The sequence below is a fragment of the Caretta caretta genome, chromosome 19, assembly GCF_965140235.1.
Source record: "Caretta caretta isolate rCarCar2 chromosome 19, rCarCar1.hap1, whole genome shotgun sequence".
NCBI classification, from domain to species: domain Eukaryota; kingdom Metazoa; phylum Chordata; order Testudines; family Cheloniidae; genus Caretta; species Caretta caretta.
The window spans coordinates 12,712,409-12,731,928 of NC_134224.1; the positions used below are offsets into that span (position 1 = coordinate 12,712,409).

The following is a 19,520-nucleotide window of genomic DNA, read 5'->3' on the forward strand; positions in this document are numbered from 1 at the left end:
AGGAAGCAAAGTTGGCCTGTTCCTGCCAAATATTTAGTTGTACAAATATTTCCCCCCTCCAATCCTGTGTTTCCCTTTCTCTGCCCTTAATTCTGCCCGACACCAGTGCAATTCAGAATCACTTGGAAATGGACATTATCTTGCTTCCTGAAGAACTGTACCACCACAGTTTGAGTGATCCAACAATAGCTTGGGATCCTGAGGCACTTCTGAGAACCTCCTGTCAGTGTGTTAGCCAAATACTTATTTTCATTTTAAATGTAGTTAGCCTTTGAGTTCTTCTTCCTCTTCTGTACGGTCAATAAGATTGAGTCCTGTTTAGAACTTTTAATTAATGCAGAGTTTGAGCTACAAATGACTGAAGTTGGGGACTGTTGGCAAATCAAACTTACATGTGAGAAATCCTCAATTTGAGAAAGTAGGGACGAGTTTGAAGACTTCAATTTACTTCTAAGTTACAGGAATGTCCCCTAGTTCTAGACCCATGTCACATTTTTATCAAAGGTTTTACAAAACCTGAAATACTTCACTAACACTGTCATGGACATACTAACTGCCAGCATTGCTGTGGGCCTCTTGTTTTGTTTTTTACTTATTTCAATGCAGAGTTGCTGGGAATTTTTGAATTTGAACATTCCTCTGAACAAAATTAATATTATTGTGCTAGTTCCTGGGAGTCAAAGTGAAACTAAGCAGCCTGAGTGCATTATCCATGTTGAGTGAAGCGCATAACAGAGACTGCACACTCTATGTGGTGAAATACAAATTAGATTTTTAAAATGGTTTTCAGCTGTAATAATGGAACATGTTACATTGACAGTGTCCCTTTGACATGATTAACATTCCAGCCCACAAGACGGGAATGATTAATATTTTTATTTATTAAAAAACTCTTTATTGACATGTGCTTGTTTGGTTTGGAAGAAGGGAATATTGTCATACACTGAGGTGAGATTTTTTTCTGTGTCCTCTCGCTCTGTTTATGATCCAGTTATGCTAGTTTCCCAGTAATGTTTTGGTAATTGGCAAGTGACTTTAGTTTGAGTTCTGTCTTTGAAAGCCAACCTCAATCCACTTTGTAATCCTTTGCCATTGTTGCACTGTAGGCTACTAGTAACCTATGTTCTTTCATACTAGACTGTAAAAGGTGGAATTTCAGAGACAAGAATTGAAAAAAGAATTGTCATCACAGGAGATGCAGACATTGACCACGATCAGGTGAGCGATTTTAGTGTTACCCAGCCAAGAGCCATTTTAGTTTTGCAAAGAACTAATCAGTTGTTCTAACCTGCAAATTATTTCTGTACTAGATAGTCAAGTGGCCTCACTTGTGGTAAATCCAGTCATTTAGGTTGCAGCTTAGGGAAATTGGCCTGGGCTAGAAATAAAATTGCTTGTCTCTGTGGAAGAGGTAACATTTTTCATTTGCAGTGTTTCAGCTGCAGACATAGGTCTCTCATTTTAAACTGTTTAATGTCAGAAAAGTGACTGCCGATGTCCCTGTGGTGCTACCTATTACTGTTGTATGTCTTCAAGTTGTAACTGACATTTAGTTCTGCAGAGACATACTGTAGCTGGGGCAGAACAAGCTGAATTCTGTTCTGCCAGATATTAGCACAAAATTTTGTTTCCAGAAGTTTTTATACATGGCAATGTCCAAAGCAGAAGGGCTCAACTTTGAGTGTGCTGCTGACTTTTTTTCAATTCAAAACAAGTTTGTTTTTTAAACTGAGGAAATGTGACAATGAAAGTCTCTGATGAAGAATAAGCATGAGATAGCTCAGTCATTCTTTTAGTCACTTTCTGCCCAACATTTCTTTAGAGACTAGTAATCCATCCCTTGTTGTATTTTCAATGACCATTGTAGAGTTTAGGGGACTCTGTGTGTACGTTTGCAAGGATTTGTTTTGTTTTTATGTCCTGAATGATATTTGGATTGAATAGCTAAACATTTAGAATAGAAAGCTTGTGTATACGAGTGTATCAAAGCTGAAAGCAACTGAAGTTTAGAAGCAAACAGCCTTTGCTACTGATCATAATGTTTTCCAGTGGTTAGAATATTGACCTTGGAATCTGGCTATCTACGTTCTGTTCTGGGCTCTGATACTAATTGCGTGTGACCTTTTGACAAGTCACAGATCCTACTCTCTCTTGGTTTGCCTGTCTGTAAAATGCTTAATACATACCCACTTCCTAGGGGATCTTGAGGGTTAAATGTTTGTAAAGTGCTTTGAGAACCTTTGTTGAATGGTGTTAGAGAAGTATAAACTATAGTGTTGCCATTTTTACTATTAAATTAAATAGGCTCAGGAAAGTTTAGAGAGAGCTAGTATGAAACTCAGATGTATTTTTAAAGAAAACACACACACTACCATCCTGGTGTAGCTAATCTTCATTTAGTTTGTGGAGGGAGAAGTCACCAGAGAAAGACGGTGTCAGTGTAGGATCAGATGCATTCTTTAACATGTTAAACAGTGCTCATGGATCTCTTTCCCTCTTATGCTGGGTATTCTTGTTTTCTGCTTCTTGAAGAACTCTTGTTTCCACATAGACAACATGCTCCAACAGTTAGAGCTCAGTGATAAAAACAAAATATCTGAAAAAGTTACTTAGTGGACCCAACTAGTAACAGAACCCTGACTGGGAATCTGGTAACTCTTCCTAATTGGAGATATGAGCTTTTCCTAGAAATTACAGATATATATAATTTTCAAAGTCACTGAGCTGCTGCCTAAACCTGATCCAATAAACTGTTCCTCTTGTGAACTTTCCCTTTCCCATAATAATAATATTATGGTTTCACATGAGCATTAAGCTGGCTTTTAGGCCCTTTTTGGTGTCTACTGAAGTAATTATTTATATAGCATTGAAAAATATGCTATGTACTTCAGACACTCAGCACTAATTAGAGCACAGTTCTGGTGTATATTAGTGTTTTTAGAAGCACATGCCACAGGGCAATTATTGTTTAGAAGGACAGCCCCAAACCATGTCAGCATGCATCAGCTGAGATCCTAGACTCTTTCCAAATATTTCAATACAGGTGGTTCTGGATTTAATTCCCAAATGATTCTTTCTTGCCAATTATTCAAGGCCCATTATGTGTAGTTCTCACACAGCATTCTGAATGGAGAAGTTAACACACTCTAAGCAAATTCATCCCTAACTTTTCAAAATTAACATGCCCATGAATGTCTGAGAGGCCATCCTGTTGAGGTTTTTCCATTTGTACGACTGCTTCCAGCATTCATGGGTCTAAGACGGTCATGCCCTTGTCACTAGTATCCCACTTAACTAATCTCATTCAGCCTGACCTAGTATTTGTTCCTGTACAATTTATGGTTCTTATTTTACATGCTACAAAACCATAGTCCCACTGTGGTGGAATCATTTAGTCCTAAATCAGCAGATAATCAACAACTACATTTCGATCTTCAGAGATCTGGGATGTGATTCTTTAATATACTTCCTGCATTGAAATTTGTTCCAGTTGTCACAAACCAATCTGTTGTAGAACCTGATTTTGAGAGTTTGAGACCCAAATACCTATCTTCAGCAGCAAATCTGGTTGCTATTTGTTTTCATTCAGATTTTGTCTTTATGCCTCAGTGTGCATTTTATTTAAATGAACTTCAGTTTTTCCGTTCACCAATGTTTTTATTTGAGAAACCAGTTTTACTAGTTAATATCCAATGTTCTTTACAAATTTGAGACTTTCTCCCAATAATCTGACATCGGTCACACTTTCTGTTGTTCTACAAATGTCTCTGATCTGTTAATTTTTCTCATTCTTGACAACTTTATTGCAAAGGCCTGTAACAATGGACTCACTTGGCAACTGGGTTCTTGTAAAGCAAATGTGTTTTTCCCAAGTGTATGGATTGGATGGATCAAAATCTGATTGACTTTGGCAGCTTCTATTTCTTTGTGCTCCCCCTGTAACTTACTGTACATTTCTAATGCATCCGAACTTCTGCCTCTTCTCCCCGTCCCCCCTCCCCCCCAAAGAAGTGGGGAATTCACCCTGCAATGCCACTTGCTTCCAGGAAGATTTGAAAGCACTGCAACTTCCACATATAGTTCTCTGCTTAGTTTCTTTCTAGACTGAGAGATTCAAGTGTCTTCATTTGCTTCATTTTTGTCAGAGATAAGTAGTCTTCTGACAGTTTAATAAAGGTGTGACGTAAGACTGTTCATTTCCTGGACACAGGCAACAAGGCAGGGTTACAAAAGGTAACAAGGGTAAGTCCAAGAATTCCAGTTTTTATGTAATTTTCTAACATGCTGTGAAGATGATGGCGGCTACAGCAAATGGGCAATACAGCTGCTCTTGGTATTGTAATGGTGCCAAGAGAGCAATAGGAGTGGGGCAGCTCTTTGTGCTGTGTTGTGCAATGGCATGAAGACGTGGTATCCACCCTGAAGAGCTTCCAAAACTACATAGACAAGGAAGACATAGTAAAGTGGAAAGGGACACAACATGCAAACAAAGTGGTGGTTGATGGCTGGAGAAAGAAACAAGGGCGGTTACATGGTGATTCATATTGGTTAGTGGAGAGCAAGTGCAGTGAATTAGTGCAACTCTAGACCAACAACTCAACTGAAGGCAAATGGCAAAAGCATTCCCTGTAGGCTTCATACGTAAAATAATTTTATTATCCTTGTAAGGTGGGAAGGTAGCAACAATGAAGTCAGCTGGCAGTGGAATTTCCTGGACCTAAGGCTTTTTACACCCTCACACCCTGCTGTTCCAGATTGGCTCCCCTCTGCTCTGGGTGGGAGTGGTTGGCAGGCCAGCAGCCCTCCCCCTGCTGCTCAAGGCTGCAGCCGCTAGGTGAAATCCTGGCTCCATTGAAATGAACGGGAGTTTTGCCGTGGACATCAGTGAGGCCAGGATTTCACCCAGTGTCTGGTATGGTGACATGGGAGAGACTGCAGTGAAATTCACTTTCAGCTGTTCCGCTGTATGCAGCCCAAAGTGCTTCTCTGAAGAGCTGTTTCTTTCTTAGGTTCTCGTGCAGGCCATCAAAGAAGCAAAAGAGCAGCACCCGGACATGTCTGTGACCAAGGTCGTTGTCCACCAGGAGACCGAGATTGCTGAAGAATAGCAAGGCTAGGTAAGCAGGTAGAAATCTGTGTTCTGACTCACAGGCTGACTTGAGGAGGGAACACCTACAGCCAGAGAGGACCAGACATCACGAGTCCTTGAAGAAATCTGTCCGAGCCTTTTAGGTTTCTCTTGGAATATCCGTATTTTGAATGTGATCTAGCAAGGTACTTCCTGTAACTCTAGAAGTGGAAGATGCACAGATATGTTGATTTGCATAGTACTTCAAGTATCAAAATGCCTTACAGACCTACGCTGCAGTGGAACTTCACTGGCTGGGAGCCCCAAGAATCACCTCTGTCAGTACTAGTACAGAGAGAAAAGCGTGTAGTTGACTGTGCACCGAACAGCACTTTGTGTACTGGCACGCTGTGTCTGTGGATCTTTGCGTTAGTTTTTTAAAACACCGATCAAAAAAATGCTTGTAGTATGTAAGACTACTTTTACCTTCAGCTGATTAGATGTCAGGCTGATGCTGTGGCAGCAGGGCTTCAAATCTTGGGTGACAAAAAGGGGAAAAACCGCCAGTGTGAATTTTAGGAACGATTGTATTGCAGAAATCATTTCAACAAACGCCAAATTCAGGCAGGCAGCAGCTACCCCATTAGTTATCCATAAGTAGAAATACACTGGACTAAAATGTCTGTGGGACAGAATGACGATACCAATGTTTTTTTAAAATAGGAAGGCGGGCGTGTACACTACAACCATCTTAGAACAGGAAACGATAAGCAACATTTGTTTCAAATGAAGCAACAGGTTAATTTGGATAGGCTGGAATGGCGTTAATCAACTTGGAATTTGGCCAGTCCTGTGTCCACACTACAGCAGCATGGCTGTATTAGCAGCTGATTAGTTATGCTTACTCAGGCTTTAGCCTACAGCTCTGGTCTTGCCAGCCAACTCATGCTGCTACAAGTGACGTTTGTGAGTGTGGACGGATGCAGAATTTAGGTATAATCTGAGTTAACTTTTCAGGGAAGGCAATTGCTCAGATGTTTGCAAGAAGTTTCATCTATGACTATGGATGATCAGGATCTCCATTTTACTTTGTATCCAGTATCTCCAACACCATGTTACTTGGACATTGGTTTAGCACTTGCTCAGAAGGAAAAGACAAGGGTGTTAAATATGAACCCCTACCTCACCACTCACTAAATTGCCAACACCACTTCCTGCAGCTCCTGGCTTTTTCCCTAGAGGTCTCCTATGCAAGGACTGTCCAAGCCTGGTGTGCCTTTGCTGTGAGAAATCAGAATGAATAACACAACTTTGCCAATTTTATTGTATTAGCATAACCTAATTAAAACCAGGTACTATCATTTTTCTGTTTTGATAATAGCCAAACTCAGGTGAAATCCCCTACCCTTGTTTATGTAAACAAAAGCTTGATGACATGGATAATTCTAGAGCCCTATATAGAAAAAGCATCATTACAGCATATTTACCTGTAATGACTATCTCCCCCACACCCCCCAGTCTTTCTGTCTTGATAACATCATGCAGTGCAGAAGAACAAGCGATCACAGACTGATGTTTACCCCTTGACTAAAATTAGAAACTTTGAGTCTGTCTGCAGGAGGAAAAGAAGCAGTCTGACAATGTCAAGAGGAGGTGCTTTCTGGGCCTCCTCCCCTCCTCTCAGCAATATTAAAATGGTGGTATGCACAAGGAGCAGTGGTGTCTCTGCTAGCTGCAGTGGCACATGGGTGTGGTTTTTACTTTTTCTTTTTTCATTTTCCAGATTTATGTGCACCATATAACACGTTGCATCAAATATAAATGCATGTTTACTGGAGCTAAACTACTTTGTACAGGAACTAGACCTCTTCACTCAACGAGTTGCTTCTTAGTCAATGTTCTCCAATCCCTTGGACCGATAGTAGTCATTAACCCCCGACAGTCGCCGGTCTCTCTCCATAGGTGCCACTGGTAGGGCTGAGGAGCAGTTCTCTTTTCCTTGCCCCCGTTGAGGTATCTGTGGATGTGGATGAGCGACACGCCAGGGATGGTCAGGCACAGGCCCATGATGGCCGTGCTGGGCAGGATCTCGTACCACATCCCGGCGTCTGCTCGAGCCACTCCGCCGCCACCGACCAGCACATGTTCTTTGAGCTACAGTGGCTGTGAAAAGGGTCAGAGTTCAACATCACTTGATGAGGACGTTGTGCAGTAACATTTTAATGGTGGATCCAATGGGGAGCTGCACTCCTCAGGTCTGGAAGTGGAGGCGCTTCTTCCCCCTTCACTCCTAGGCTCTGTTATCTGCAGCAGTGAATGAAGAGGGTTATGAGATGGGCTCTATCCCAGCCCTAGCCCTGAAGCCAGAGGTTTACTACTAAAGCAGAGGAGAGCCATTTGTCAATCTGCTTCTTTTCCTAATCTAGAAAAGACCCCAAAACTTGAATTAAAGTTGCTGTGATCTGCTATGACCTCAATACCTAGCTTTTCAGCTTAGGAGTTTGGAAACCATAGTAGCTGCTTTAAGAATCCATAAAGGCAGCAGCATTGTCTAGCAAACATTTTATTCCTAGGGCCGTGCTCAGCATCAGTTACATTGGTGCACCAACATGTTTTGGCCAGATAGCATGTAGATAAGGTGTAATTAAACAGTCCACGTGTGTGCGTGTGTGTTCCATTCAAAACAAAAAGTGTGTGGATGAGAGTTTGGGAGGTGGAGAGAGGATGAATATGGGGAGCAGTGGAGAGATCACTACAGTACAATTTTAAAAAGCCAAATTTGGGAGGAGGAAAATGCCATTGACTGCCTCTCTTTCAAACCTTCATGCCGAAAGTCAAGTACCTGTCTCATATTTAGGCTCCTAAATAAAGTTACTCTGCTTTTTCAAAAGTGCTGAGCATGCACAATTCTCATTGGCTTCTTCATTGGGATTTGTGGGTGTTTGGGACTTCTGAGAAATCAGGGCACTTATTTAGGGTGCCTCAGTGTATCTTTTGGTGCTTGGCTTTTAGAAACACGGTAGAAAATTATGGTCAATGCTTTAAGGATCTGAGTACTGGGAACAAGGGGGAAAGCACCTTGTGAAGTTGGTGGTGTTAAAATGCCCCTCACTGGGTGCCACTGGGAGTGTTTCCATAGGAAGCTGGCAACTCACCCTAACCTTGTCTTTCTAGGAGATGTTTCTCCCTGACTGAGAGAACACCAGAAAGGGAGGAGAGAGCGGTGGGGGAAAAACTGCAGAGAAACTACCTGGAGCACAAAGACCACAGATTTACAAGATTTGCTGTCAATAACTGAACATTCATATCACTTACTAGGAATTATGCTTTGACATTTACTTGGGATTTTCCAGAATATAGTGGATCCTTTTGAATATTTTTATATTGTAAAACACAGTATGCCATACTTCTCACTGTACTGAATGTTTGTTTTTTTAAAAAAAAGGTTTTCAGTTTTGCATTCCCTCATGCATAGCCTCCATAGGTCCTCACAAACAGGGTTGGTTCTTAAGTCTTCTTATTCGTTCAGCCTCATCAGATATACTGGGTTTAAGCCACGCTCAGGCATATCTTAGAAACTGCACCTTAGAATAACAGCTGTTTGAAAACCCCAGTGATTGATGGGGCCTTCTGCCAGAAGAATCAGTTTACTTAGATGCCATTGTGTGGTATTTCTACTTTCCTCTTGCGATTGGCCCTAGATATTTCCAGAAAACTCCAAGTCACGCTACCCAGGTGCACAAAACAGAGTTTCTATACCTTTACTCTGCATTTCCTTGCTTTTATGGGTTTTGGTCCATTGATGTTGTTTGAACATAGTGGGGGTTTTTTGTGGTGTAATATTCACACATTTCAGTAGTGGGCTAGATTAAGGAATACTGGAAGTTGCTTCACATCTCTATTTTACTGTGAATACTAGAGCTTTAAGAGAACTGTGACAGGGCACTACCCCTTCCTGCTCCTCAGAGACTGCATTTCTACTGAATGCTACCTATCTATTTTTGCTTTCTAGATGCCATTTAAATAAGTATATAGAAATGTGTGGTTAAGGGGTTTGGGCTCTGAATGCTATATGGTAGGCTATGCAGCATTTGCAATAGTTGATTTCTCAGTGTCAGACTTTTATTTATGTTTAATTTTTAAATAAGTTTGTAAATCATGTTTTTTCCAGTACTATTTAAAGCTAAGCACATTACCCACAAATCAGGGCAGGGTGTGTATAATCTTAATTTAATTTAAAATCATCTCTCAGACACTCTCACCTTTCTAGACATGTAAGCTTGATTTGGGCTGGCAGTCCAAGACTTCTCATAGCTGTAGGTTATAGCAACCAGTGGGAACAGAGTCAAACTGTTTGGAAAGTGCACATGCTCAGATCACTGGCATTCCCCTCTCCACATAAATTAAGGTTCTGTAGTACATTGGCTCCTTCACTGCCATGCTGCAATGAAACACCAGGGCCAGAGCTGGCTGCAGTTTTCAGCTTCTGGATGATGGTGCATTCAGGTCTATAATGACAGCTGCTGGTTTTAAAACACCCCATGTACTTTACCAATAAAGCACTGAAAATATTATTTCTAGATACTCCTGTCATATCCACTATAGCAGCTTATGGCATACTTGGTAGAGGTTGTTTTTTTAATTGTAATATTTTTTAAAGTATTTTTAGAGAGAATGTGTGTGAATGGAATTTTCTACATGGAGATGATCCATAAATTTGTAAGGTGACCACTGTGGTGTTAATCATGATTTTCAAAATGAGAGAGTAATGCTTTTATGGGGGTAGACAGCAGCAGGAGATCACCACCACCTGTTTGGATTTAATGGAAACCTCTTAATCATGCCCTGGTTTTTCTTTCCAGCAATATTTTAAAGTTTTGTAATGAATAGAGTTGCGAGTAATATTTTTTTAAAGATAGAGCTTTGAAGTTGTAATTCTGTATCTGGTGTGGCATACCTCTAGCCGTGAGGGAGAAGAGCCCTTTGCTGCTAAGCTACATTCCAGGATGAGAAGAAACTGGCAGTAAGTGCTTCACTTAAAGTTTGATGATGTTTTTTGTTGTTTTAAAAAGAGGTAGAAGACTGAGCTAGACTCAATGACTTACTATTTGGTTGAAAATTGTCTTTAAATGGCACTGTCTTTACAATTAAAATTGCACCCCACCTTAAAGTAAATTGTTAGTATTGGCTAGAGACACTATCTTTGAAAGGATTATGGAGCTACTTGAATACTGGTGTAGTTATCAGCATCTTGCTTCCTATGAAGGCAGCTGTTTTGGGGGAATGCTACTTTACCTCCTCTAGGCAGACATTTAAATGTGCAATTTGCTGGTGAACTGCAATTTAGACCCCTTTCAGTCTCTCAGGGTTGCACCCTTTGGCTGACAAACCTGGTTTCCTGCTCTGGGTGGAACCACATGGTCTTTAGACGGGAGCTCCAGGCCCTCTGTTTACCAACCACAAAAATCTGACAGGCCCAACCTGATTGGGCATCTGTAAGGCAATTTCCTCCCAGAATAAGCTTGCAGTGACACAATTTTGTCAAAACAAAGCATTTCACTCATTCATCCACCCGGAAGGTATATAGCACAGAGGGTTAGTAAGGGCTTGTCTACACTTTGGGTTAAACCAGGCTTCAGAGAGCGCACTAGGGAAAGCGCTCCAGTCTGTCCACACTGAGAGCTGAAAGCGCACTGGCGTGGCCACATTTGCAGCACTTGCAGCTGTATTGGGAGTGGTGCGTTATGGGCAGCTATCCCAGCTTTCAAGTGGCTGCAATGTGCTTTTCAAATGGAGGGGGGGGATGGAGTGTGTATGTGGGGGGAGAGAGAGTGGATTTTTGGGGTGCTGAGAGCTTGTCAGCATGCTGTCTTGTAAGTTCAGACCCACTCCTTCCCCCACCTCTCTCTCTCTCACTCAAAGCAAACATTAGGTGTTCGTTTTTTTCTCGGACCAGATAAGCAGCCGGCACTCCCAAACGGAGCTTGGGAGGAATGCGGAAGTGGCCCTTTCAGAGTTCACAACAAAGACAAGAGAGGCCACTTTAGTTAATGGGATTATGGGACGTTTCCAGAGGTCAATCAAAAGCGCTGTCACTTAACTCCTCAATTACACTGGAGCTGCAGCGTCTCACCCAACACACAACAGCTGTTAATCCTCTTGTGGAAGTGGAGTACCAGGAGCGCTCCATGTGCCTTGCCAGTGTGGACAAGGGAGTAAGGTAGAGAGCTCTAGGAGGCTTTATTGCGGTATAAAGTGCAAGTGCAGCCAAGCCCTAAGAGGCCTATATGTATGAGTCAACCTCTCTAACCATAGCTTAGGTAGGCCCAGTTTATACCAGCCCCTGCTCCTGAATCTGAGGGTTCGTTTGCATTTCCACAGCCCTTTTCAGTCTGCTGCCAAACCTGTCTCCCCTTCCCTTTCTTAGGGGCAAATCCTACAACTGGCTACTGTCTTACTAAGGCTGAAAAGGGAGGGGTAAAAACATCTCTGTAGCTTTGCTGGCACCTGGTGGGTACAACTAATAATCTGGCAGGTGTGGTTGAGCATTTGCTGGGATGCTCATTATCTAGGTCATTGTTTTGCCTTTCCTGTTTGGTTGCTCTAACATGCTATTGCAAGCAGTATACACAATATTCATAAAAAGTTTCCTAGTTCTTCATAGCTGGCTTCATGGGACTTTTAGAGCCACCAAATGTTTAATCTGCTCATGGCACTTAAAGGCATATAGTGGTTGTGAAGGTTTAGATATGCCACTTTAAGTAGTGAAGGAAGTACTAAGGACCTTGACACAGCTGTAACTTAGTTCACACCCAACCTTGTTCAATAAAGCAGAGGCAGCACGAAGTTTGATCTTATTTAAAAAAAAAAATCATCTCCTCCTAAGGAACAGAAATCTTGACTTGTCTAAGATCCAGAAGAGTTTCTTGTTGGTGAGAAGTTTTTCCTTTCCCAAACAATGGTACACAAGCATTTCCTAGCATGTTACAGGCTTCTGCCTTGGCAATAGTACCCTTCTTAAAAAGGGACAAGACATAGAATAGTAGAACTTTTAGATAGCGTTAAGTGCGCTTGTTTCTTCTGTTCACCCTTTGATATTACACGTCAGTGCTCTCTTCGTGGGACAAAACACAGTGCAAACCAAACTGGCTTCTGAAGACAGGCCAAACTTTTCCCCTTGGGCACTGGTGACCTTTCAGTAGGGATTCCTAGCTGCCACACCCAGGCAACCCCAGCATACTTCTGAGGAGCAAGTTTTTACAAGCAGAAGGTTCTCCTAGTCCAGATCTCGGAGAGGAATAGGGGTTGCCACTGGAACTGCTCCTACTGAAGCAGTTGAGCTTTTCATAGAGGGACAGGGAAGAAAATAGCTTTTAGTGAGATTCACTCTACCTACTACTACTAACTAAATTAACTTCTACCTTTGCAAGACAGGGCTGCAAAACTGCCTGTGCCCCATCCCACTTTTCACCTTTTTCTCCTACAATGAGTTGATCAGATTGAGTTTTAAAATTTGGTCCACCATGAACTGTGAATTTCCAGGGACCAGTGCTGCTCATGTCAATGTAACATGTGAACAAGGTCTGTATTGATAAGATATGAATGTTCTCAGCTATTCCCAGTCCAGGAGGTAAGCCAGAGACTGGCTTGATTGTATAGTATACACTTTACGGAAGCTATTTATATATGAATGAATGTATAGAAAGGAAGGCAGGAGAAGCAAGACCTCTGATTAATTAACCTGGAAAGGCAGCTTTGGTTTCCAGACTGCAATCTCCAAGCAATACAGCTGTATTAAAGGACTGACTGAGTTCTGATTTTAGTAAACTTTAGTTTGCTGATTTCATACAGTGTACAATTACCTTAAGAGATGTTTGTGTCCCAACCGTGGGGTTTTTTACAAGTTTAATCAAAATTTAGTTGCAAATATGAAGGAGCTTTGTACATTTTTTAAGACAATTGTGAATTGTCTAGAATAGCTGTTTACATCTTTTCTTTACAACAAATAGGAAATATCACAACAGACTTAAAACTGGCAAATCTTTATAGATTGAATAGTAAATGACAGAAGCTGTTATTTTGGACTTTTGTAGTAATTCAAAGGGAAAGTTGTTGTAGTGTTTAGACAGACCTAAGTGTTAATATTGTTTCTTGTATTGCATTTTTCAATAATTTTTCAAACTACTGCATTCTTGTCTTTTTTTAAAAAAAAAAAACTTCCCTTGTCCAGCACAGTCTGCTCACTCAGGGTTTGTCTGCACGGAGAGTTATGGCTTGGTTGTCGTGAAGTAGCCATTCCAAATTAACTCCATGGGCAGATGCTTTTATTCCAGAATAGGAGCATCCAGCCATGGACTTAATCTAATTTAAATTCTTATTCTGGATCAACTTTCATGAGTATAGACAAGGCCTTTTTTAGCTAGCAAAGGTATATTTCACCCTACAAGCTTGAATTGTGAAGAATCTCAAAGTAAAATCCTATTACTGTGAACACCAGCTCTGAAGCCTTCCTCAGAGTCTCTACATTCTTAGTGACCTCAGTGGTACTCCAGAATAAGACTGGGATAAAGTTTTCAAGAGTGCTTAAGTGACTCTTAGTCCCATTTTCAAAAAGTGATTTAGGAATCCAACACCTGCTCTACACTAAAGTTAGGTTGACTCAGGTACTGTCACTCAGGGGTGTGAAAAATCCACATCCCGACTGACCTAATGAAGCTGACTTAACCTCTGGTGTAGACAGCATTAAACTGGTAGAAGAATTCTTCAAGTGACCTAGCTACTGCCTCTCAGGAAGGCAGATTAATTAGAGCTGCAGCACTTCAAATGTAGACAACCTGTAGTGGCTCAGGAACACTTAGGGCGGGTGTACACTACAGTGGGGAATCAATGCTCTGAGATTGATCTACTGGCAGTCAGTTTAGCGGGTCTAGTAAAGACCCACCAAATCAACTGCAGATCGCGCTCCAGTTGACCCCTGTACTCTACCCCTGACTAGAAGAGTAAGGTAAATCGACGGGAGATTTTCTTCCATCAACAACAACCCCCCCCCCCCCCCCCGCCGGCGTGGTGTAGACCCTAAGGCACTGGGGGCTGGAGGTGGGTAGCGGATGCGGGGCTGCTGATGTATTACTGTGGCTCTTTGGCAATGTTCATTGGTAAATTCTGGCTCCTTCTCAGGCTTAGGTTGGCCACCTGTGCTCTGAAGGATCCAGAGCCTTCACTGATGAACCCTTGCAGGCTGTCCTGCATTTGCAGCTTTACCTGTAGTTCAGGGAAATGACCACTAGAGTTCTCCACAACTCTGCACTAGACTTAGGCTGCAGCAGCATTTGCTCTCATAAACCTCCACTTTTAATTGATTTGTTTCTGCTTTGTTGAACATGCTAAAGCCTCCTGCAGTGAGGTTGAAGGACTGTCCCGCTGGACACAAGGGGGAAAATTTTCCATAGCAGCTAAGTGACTTAGAAGTTTACATCCAGTCTTCAAGAGTGACTTAGCTGCTGTGGAAAATTTTACCCAAATATCCCCAAAGCACCAATCCACTGAACACAAGTCAGTCTACGCTAGCTGCATAAAGTTTCAGTATACATGGTTTATACCTAACCACACCCTATTCAGAGGACTCAGGTAGACCTCACTCACTCCCTAGAGCTAGGAGAATAGTTTTTTTTGGTCATGCTTGCGTCTATACTGGGCCTTTGCCCTTTTGGTATTAGATACCCCTCATGCAGTCCCAGCCTAATCAGATCAACTCTGCCTGTTACAGGACCCCCAAGAGACTGCTTCTTACCAGCAAAGAGCTTCTGAATGAAGGTCCTGTAGGAAAGGGGAATGAAGAGAAGGCAACAGCCATGTAGAGGGTTACTCATAATCACTACTCCCTGATGCAGTATTCTTGGGAATAGGGGTGAGGAAATCCAGCTGGTATGGATGGGGAAAAGCAACCAAGAACCATCCTAGCACACTGGACCCTGACTTGACTGGAATGAGCTGTATCCTAACCCAAGGTAAGAGCCAAGAACGGAACCTAGCAATCCTGACGACTCCATGCTCTGCTCCAACTCCTCCCACTGGCTGTTCTTTTACCTGTGACAGGAGAACCATTACACACCACAGTCGTGCCTGCTGCACGTTTGAGAGCGACAGCAATAAGGAGGGTAAGCTGGTTAGAGTTTAATTCTAATGCTGGCCCTTGTGCTTCAGCTAGGAGGGAGAGCAGTAGGTGGAGATGAATTTTGACATTGCACTTCTAGGATGAAGTAAGGTTCAATCACTTCCACTTCAGTTCTGAACAAGAACTGAACAAGCAGCTGCCCCCTGCTGTGTCTTGTACCTTCCTCTCTAGCATGTGGTTACTGGGTGTTAGCAAGTTACAAGATCCTGGATGAGATGGAACACTTATGCCACTGCCTGGGACTATGAACTAGTAGAAGCTGGTTCTGCTCCAGTCTACCCCTTCACCTTGGGGTTGTGAGCAGCTCTGCCGGAGAATGATAGACACTATGAGTCAGATTAATTGTACCACAACAGCTTTTCCTCCACGATGTTGCTGCTTGTTCAGTTTCCTCAGCCACAACCCAAGCAAATGTTATCCTGCCCTTGGCACCTGTCTGTATTCTCCAGCGCAGCTGCTCCAGGTTATAGACAAGAATGCTGAAAGGATGGAATTAATGATGCAGCAAATCTGGCACCTTTGTTTCATCCATGCACCCAGCCTGAGTCTTTGCTGCTCATTTGTAATGAATTCCCTGCTTTCTCGTGGCAAGGGTTAGCAGAAACACACAGCAGCACCTGAGCTGTCCTTTCCTGCTCTGAACTAGAGTGTATGCACACCAGGCTATAGAGCTGCTGTTCAGCCCCTCAGTTTCCTGAGACTGTGGGCTCCCCAGTGTCTTTGGTGTGAAAGAAATTAAAGGGACTTTCCCAAGATCATCCTGTGACTAAGCAGCAGAGTTGTAGAACAGAACCCAGCTTTCCCAATCCTTAGCCAGCCCCTGCCTAAAACTTTTCAACCAATACGCGGGATTGAACATGATCTGTTGCCGACAGGCTTCCAGGGGTAGAGGTGGAGAAGTTTAATGGCTTGGTTGTTGTGCCTCAGTTTACCCAGCTGCAAAAGGGAGATATTTTACCTGGGGGGGATTCCCAATGCTATTTAACTGCCCTTGAAATCCGTAGGAGTCAGTACCTTAAGACCTTTGTGAATCCCAGCCCTGAGGGATTCATGCTTGTAGAATGCTGGAAGCAGATGCGCACTCAGCATCAAAACACATCTGTGTCTCTATTTTACTGACATCATAACGCTGGCCTTACTGAAAAACTAACAACGGCCTTAAGCCAGTGTGCTTTCAAGCCGTTCTAACCATTAGCTCCCCACACCGTGAGGGAAATTAAAAATCTTCTAGAAATCGTTGGGTGAAGATCACTGCCATGACTGGATTCTTCATAATCCTTCCGAAGAACTTGATTTACTTAATGCAGCATGCACACATAAGAGCTGTTTAATACATTTTCAAACAAAATACCATAGAAAGTAAGCCTCTTAGGCTGTGCATATAAGGCTCTCCAGCTCCCTTTTCGCTCTAATGCTGGGGTACGCCCTTGCTCTGTCTAACCTCATTAGTATCACAATGTGCATCCAACCCTCCAAAGTGCTCACTTCCCCAGGATAGGGCTATTTAAAGAGGATGTGAAATATCCTATCCAGTCTCTTGAGCTGGATTGACACTGATAGCATGCTGCATCCCAGCAAAATATTCCAAAGCCAGTGGGGCAAGAAAGTTAGATTTGCAACAGACTAAGAAAATGAAGGAAACATGTTTAGTGATGCTTAATTGAATTATTTACACATCTAGTCTGTAGGTTTACAATCCTTCAGTGTAAGAAGACAGGGATGTGGTGAAATATAAAGGCACAAGTGTTAGACACCCCTCCCCAATTCCTTCCTTAAGCTATTTTTCCGTCTGTTACAAAACCGCACAGCTGAACTGGGAGGAAGATTTGTACTAAACATCCAGCCAGGTTTGTAAGGGGATAAATCTGTCCAGTGCAGACAGCTACCAGGGCTTTGTGAGCAACCACACAAGGACCAACAAGAATGACTGTTTTAAAAAGGAGATGCCTCCATTTTCAAAAGAGACTGAAAATCAGGCCCCTTTAAGAGGCATCTCAATCTAGATAAGTTAGAGATTTCTCTCCGTATTTGAAAGTAACTGACTGGAGACTGCCCAACAGTCACTGTATTTTACTGAGTCAAGAACACGATGGCCCTTCTGGTTTGTTTAAAGAAAGCCCGTGTGTTTAAACCACATGAGCAGGCAAAGAGTCCAGCAAGACATCACCCCTCCATCTCCTTCCTTTGCATTATTTAATGTCATCCGTGAAGAAAATAAGCTGCCACTTATCGGAACTCAATTCAGATCCATCCTTCCAGTTCCTGGCCTGATCCCACTTGGCACTCTTATTTTCTCCGAGAAGCTGCACATCAGCCTAGATGCAGCCTCTCATCCTTCTGTGCTGTATGAAGCCTAGGCTGGGGAGGGCACTATGCAGGCGAGAATGTCACTCAGGGTGAACGTGCTCTTGGGATGCTTTGGCGCCAGAACTGTCTTGCTACAGGGGGAAAGGTTTAGTTAGCCAGACTCAGCACCGGCACAGGTGCCTTATTACATAGCTCATCACGTTTCTCCTGTGCAGGAGGTCACAGCAACATGCCCACTACCTTACATTCTCTTGCTGCCTTCGTCATGGGGCCTGGATGCCTATAAAAGCTGACCCAGGCAGCTGGCTGGAGTTTGCCACTGACACCCTCCTGGGATGTCTGTGAGCTGGGCTCGCTCAGCTCCCGAGAGATCACTTCCCAAAAGCAGGCGGCCATGGAGGTTTGTAGAATCGTTAGTGGGGAGTTGAGAAAGGCCGGTGAGATCAAGTAGCAGGGAGGGATCTGGCTGGGTTTTGCCACCATCTGAAGGGATTTCATAGATTAAGAAAGGCCAATTTAATTAGAGAGAGAAAAAAACCCAAACCAATAAAGTCAAATTGGCAGCAGGCGAGCCCCAGCAAGAAGCCAGATGATGTAACACAGGGCTCAGGCCCGATTCCCTGGGGCTAGGCATGATGTGAGGACCTAGGGCCGATCAGGATAGAGTGGAAGATGGGGCTGAAATAAGTATATGGTCAGTGAATGACCAGCATCGAATTCATGAACTGGGAACAAAGTTTGTTACCCTGTTCTGCATGGGCTAGAAGCGGAGGAAAATCAACTACAGGTTACTAACCCCAACGTCACCCCATGGGCAGCAGGTGACCCACCGGCTGGGGAGACTAGCCCCCAGCCAGCCCAGCACCAGGTAGGCAGCACGTAGCCGCCTCCACAGCCCCTGAGCACAGGGCATGTGGCCCAATGCCTCCAGCCCAGCCATCCCAAATCCCGGCCATCTGAACATCTGAGTGTCCCCGCGTGGGAGTTAGGATCCCTGGGTTTTAATTCTAGCTCTGACCCTCATCCACAGACACTCACTTGGCTTCCAGGCCTAAGCTTCCCCCACCCCAGGGGATGACGAAGTTTGTCCACCTGCATTAAGCATCTGTCCAAGCACTGGCTGTTACAAACGTCCTTTGCCCAGGAAGGGGTACAGACACCAGGCCAGGGCAGAGCTGGAAGTGGCTGTACACAGCAAACTAAACAAGAACTTGCAGTCAGAGGCTGCTCGAGACACCAGTGCTATTTCTAGACTGAAGCAGACAGGATGTCACAAATACAGCCAGGGAACTTCGAGTGCCTTGCTGCAAGCGTACCTAGAATGCAGTTCTGCTCGCCGGCCTAGAAGACAACAACGTACAAAGAGGCAGCTACAGTGAGCCAAGGGCTGGGGGAGAGACTGGAGGGACCATCCCGATGAGTCGAAAGGATAGTAAATATGGCAGGCGACCAGCTTGGCTTAATAGTGAAATCCTAGCGGATCTTAAACATAAAAAAGAAGCTTACAAGAAGTGTAAGGTTGGACATATGACCAGGGAAGAGTATAAAAATATTGCTCGGGCATGTAGGAATGAAATCAGGAGGGCCAAATCGCACCTGGAGCTGCAGCTAGCAAGAGATGTCAAGAGTAACAAGAAGGGTTTCTTCAGGTATGTTGGCAACAAGAAGAAAGCCAAGGAAAGTGTGGGCCCCTTACTGAATGAGGGAGGCAACCTAGTGACAGAGGACGTGGAAAAAGCTAATGTACTCAATGCTTTTTTTGCCTCTGTCTTCACGAACAAGGTCAGCTCCCAGACTGCTGCGCTGGGCATCACAAAATGGGGAAGAGATGGCCAGCCCTCTGTGGAGATAGAGGTGGTTCGGGACTATTTAGAAAAGCTGGACGTGCACAAGTCCATGGGGCCGGACGAGTTGCATCCGAGAGTGCTGAAGGAATTGGTGGCTGTGATTGCAGAGCCATTGGCCATTATC

At 43.5% G+C, this 19,520-nt stretch overlaps 1 protein-coding gene and 1 pseudogene across 36 annotated transcripts in view; one reads left to right on the plus strand and one right to left on the minus strand.

Annotated features, from left to right (window-relative positions):
• Positions 1-13,253, plus strand: part of EPB41 (erythrocyte membrane protein band 4.1) — a 191,792-nt gene extending 178,539 nt beyond the window's left edge. For 34 of the 36 annotated variants that reach the window (XM_048825629.2, XM_075121351.1, XM_048825593.2 and 31 more), the window contains 3 exons: positions 1,138-1,218; positions 5,010-5,117; positions 8,243-13,253. In XM_048825629.2, the coding sequence (XP_048681586.1) occupies positions 1,138-1,218; positions 5,010-5,108 (180 nt within the window). In that variant the 3' untranslated portion in view covers positions 5,109-5,117; positions 8,243-13,253. The remainder of the gene's footprint in view (positions 1-1,137; positions 1,219-5,009; positions 5,118-8,242) is intronic. The other 2 variants (XM_048825610.2, XM_048825615.2) reach the window with 1 other exon arrangement.
• LOC125624611 (NADH dehydrogenase [ubiquinone] 1 alpha subcomplex subunit 1 pseudogene) lies at positions 6,770-7,359 on the minus strand (annotated as a pseudogene).
• Positions 13,254-19,520: the final 6,267 nt, after the last annotated feature.